The 3,849-nt window shown below is 42.1% G+C and overlaps 1 protein-coding gene across 2 annotated transcripts; it reads right to left on the bottom strand.

Annotated features, from left to right (window-relative positions):
- Positions 1 to 507: 507 nt before the first annotated feature.
- LOC122000632 (transcription factor bHLH93-like) lies at positions 508 to 2,086 on the bottom strand. Of its 2 annotated transcripts, none has more exons than XM_042555011.1 (5): positions 1,918 to 2,086; positions 1,269 to 1,687; positions 1,056 to 1,208; positions 814 to 981; positions 508 to 714 (listed from the first exon to the last, which is right to left on the bottom strand). In XM_042555011.1, the coding sequence occupies exons 1-5, from the start codon at positions 2,015 to 2,017 to the stop codon at positions 628 to 630; spliced, it is 927 nt and encodes a 308-aa protein (XP_042410945.1). In that variant the 5' UTR covers positions 2,018 to 2,086; the 3' UTR covers positions 508 to 627. The 2 variants fall into 2 exon arrangements, with proteins under 2 accessions (XP_042410945.1, XP_042410946.1); XM_042555012.1 differs by having other exon boundaries at positions 1,269 to 1,799; positions 1,918 to 2,077.
- Positions 2,087 to 3,849: the final 1,763 nt, after the last annotated feature.

Below are 3,849 nucleotides of genomic sequence, written 5' to 3'. Positions count from 1 at the left end.
TCATCAAAACCCAATAAAGAAGGTGGATTTCATCAAAACTTAAGTTGTTGGATTTCATTCTAAAATTTTAATTCCATTTCCATTAATAAAATATAAGATTTAAAAATAAATTCATTCCCACGTTATCAAATCTTTAAATCAAATGTCACCCATTCATATTAAATATAAGAATCAAAATGATATGCAGACGCTAACCATCAACGGGTCAATTCGACGGTCAATTCAAATTGACGACTGTGTACGTACAATATTCACGAGTCTACAGATTCATGCAGGACGATGCCACACCCCGACACCAAAGATTTTGATGGAAAACTCTCGAAAGTCGATAATCAAGCTTTATTTCTTCTTGCTGGCAGAGGATATATGCTTACATTAAACTGTCGAAAGTCGATCTGATGATCCATGCAGATTTAATTAATCTCAGCACACACAAAGTTATAATATTTAATTCTCCATTCCTTGTTTTGGATTATTTAATGCCGCCGTTCAAATTTAGAAAAGAGATCAGGACAAGAGTTCTCCTTTTCTTCAAATTACTAATAACACACAATATAATTAGAAACACTGATTAGGGGAATTAGACACGAACTGTAATATAATTAAGCCAGGAAAGCATCATATTTTCTACAAGCACCTTCCTCCATATCCTGCATTCCTGAACAGAGCTTGCTTCGTCTCCTCGAGGCTTACGTTTGCCTTATGATCCATCCTCTGTAACACAGCAATTAACATGCAAATTAGGCAGGCAGATCGATTGCTTAAAAAATTGGGCTTTGTTAATGGCGACGGGTTTAATTAATTTAACTAAACCTGAGAGCAAGAAGCTCGCATGGCAAAGTCATTGAAGCAGCTGACGACGCATTGCTGGATCTCCATCCCCATGCCGTCGAGCGTGTTCATCGTCGACAACAACAGACCTGACTTTGCACCGCAGTTCATCTCTATTCGCGTCTCGTTTCCTCTTCTTTCAACGTCGAACTTTGCGCAGAAGACTTAGAATTAATTGATTCAATCAATAGATATCAATGGTAACTCTATTATATATTACTTACTGTTGGGCAGTTCCTCAGTGACATCTCACTGGAGTTCGTCTCCCTAAAGAGACCCAATAGATCGCTTTGATTCTCCTCCTGCAACTGTTTGATCCTCTCCGTGAGTTCCTTAATGTAATCAATGGTGTCGCCGAGAATGGATGTTCTGTCCATCTGCATAATTTAGATAGATAATTAGATCTTATCTAATCATATGGAGATTATAGATAGGACCTTGCTAATCTTGGGGACGATTGATCTCAGTAAGGAGAGCCGGTCGTTGAGCCTCTTCCTCCGCCGACGCTCCGCCATCAGATTCTTCGACGGCATTCCCTCCGCCTTCTTCCTCTGCTTCTTCGACGGGAGTCCAAGCGCCGTTGGGGGCGCGGTTAGCTCCGCCATGCCGACTCTCTCACTGTGCTCCGGCGCGGCCTCGGTGGAGCACTCGATTCCGGGTGGCTCCGACGGGGAGGTGTCGAAGGCTGTGAAGAATGCGTAGTCGTCGTCGAACGTGGTGGCGCCGGCGCCGTCGGTGGCGAAGAAGTCGGATACCGCCAGCGGGAAGGAGTCCGGCCACGCGTCGCGGGGGACGGAGATGAGGAGATCTTCCATGATTGCGTGCTCGCCGAGCTCCATTAAGGCCGTTGCGTGTACTGGCCGTGTGAGACGCAGCAAATATATTTTTAGAATTTGTGATATTTCATGGCTCTGTGTTTCTTAATGGCCTACTGATTTAGACAGGCCTCGTGCTGAGTGTTTCAGGATCTGAAATTATTTAAAATTCAGAGCAAATGCTGGGGAAGGGATGATTTGTTCGATAGCTTGAAAAGACCAATCGAATTTGAACTGGGAAATTTACGTGGGATCGATTAATTAAACGAACCTGGATGTGCCGTCCCTGTCCTTGAGGGAGTTGCTGTGCACAAAACCACGGCGATGCAAACTGCGGCCGGCCATTCGTCTCCAAAACCGCCCGACGCCATTCGACTACGCGACAGTGAGAAGCTGCCACAAAAGACCAAGATCACGGGCCCTGTCCGCCTCTGGCCTTCGCCTGCTGCTGCTTTAGTCTGAGTGACACAGGGAAAGAGCAGAGGCATTGATTGCGCAAAGGTTGTAAAAGGAGAGGAGGATTAGGATTCCGGAAGCTCCACTGCGTCCGATTGGCGACTCAAGTACCATGCATCTTAACTAGAAGACAACAAGATAGCCGCACTAGACCTTTCTACTCGTATTTATCAAGCACTAAGCCTATAAACCATGACATTTCTGACCTAATAATTAAAAGTAGTGATGTGATGAAGATAAGGGGTCTCATCTCATGGAGGATTTGGTTATGGTGGAGGTCAAAATTAAGACGGTCAACATGCAGATAGCATCGATCGATCGAGCGAGGATGCCCATATCGAGGGCAGAAGGTCCCGGTCTGATCCCGCCTTAGATACGAGGAGGTCAAATGACCGATCCTTTATGGAGTATCGGAGGCTGGACGGAGGAATAAATGGTGTGCAGAAGCCGAGCTGAGTAGCTACCTTGCTTTGCTAGGCAACGGGACTCGACAGACAGAATGGATTTTCGATCGAGCCGACGTGACACAAACACAGTAGAATTCATGCCAAGCGGGCGCGACACAAACACAGTGGAATCCTGACCAAGCGGACGAGACACAGGAACAGTGAAGCTCCGGCCGAGCGGACAGGACACAGGAACAGCGAAGCTCCAGCCAAGCGGACAACCAGCTCGGCCTAACAGCATACTCACTCTGGTATCCATCGACATCTCTTTGGACAATTAGAAGATTGTACGACAGAAGTTTCCACTGTCACTTCAGAGATATGCTTGGCCCGTTAAGTTATTGTGTCCGACACACTTTACTTATAAATTTTTTTAGGGAAAATTTTGGGAAGCGTGCCCGCCTTGAGGAGTGTACATACGCGTTACAGGAGCTCTATATAAAGGGGGTCCAAGCATTGACGAAGGTACGCGATACGCGATAGACACTGTTCTTGCTACTATTCATTTTTGTTCCGCCTTCTACTTCATCGTCGATGACTGACTTGAGCGTCGGAGGGTCAACGCCGGGGACCCCTTCTCTAGCTCGGTACTAACGTAACCTGTATTGTAGATCGGAGCAGAGCCTATAAGCGGTAGAGCGTCACATCCCAGCTTTCTATTTCATCGACTTTCGAATAGGATCAAATAAATTTTCAGAAATTGACGATCTGATATTTACCTTACCATATGTCTATAATTTATGTACCTACATTATATATTCAATGCTATTATGGAAATTAACACATACCTATGATATGATCATTAAATAAAGTTCTTTTGAAATATAATAAACTCTCCATCGTCTAATTTATTCATTAAAATATTATTATAATAAAATTATCATTAAAAAAATAACTTCTACACATTGTCGAATAAAGTTCATTTGAAATGATAACAAATATCAGGGAGTCCCAAATTCCAATAACTTATTTTACTAGTTGAAATATTATTTAATTAAATTATCATTCAAATAATCAAAATCAAAATGATATAAAATATATAATTATAAAAAGTAGTTATTAATTTTTATAGGATTAAATGATTACATAATATATTATATTATAAAAGCTAATTACTAAATATTATACGAAGGAATGATCAAATAATCTAAAGTATTTCAGACACATCATTTTAAATAGGACAAATTTTTGTCCTATTTTTTATTTTAAAAATGATTTTTTTTATAGACAAAAAAATATTTTAAAATTTTACTTGATTCGCTAGTTAATCCGAACGCGAGCCGGTTGGGTCGAGCCGTTTC

This window comes from Zingiber officinale, chromosome 7A, assembly GCF_018446385.1.
Source record: "Zingiber officinale cultivar Zhangliang chromosome 7A, Zo_v1.1, whole genome shotgun sequence".
In the NCBI taxonomy this organism is placed as follows: Eukaryota; Viridiplantae; Streptophyta; class Magnoliopsida; order Zingiberales; family Zingiberaceae; genus Zingiber; species Zingiber officinale.
Note: the sequence above shows the minus strand (reverse complement) of the source record. Positions and strands in the feature narration are given on the sequence as shown.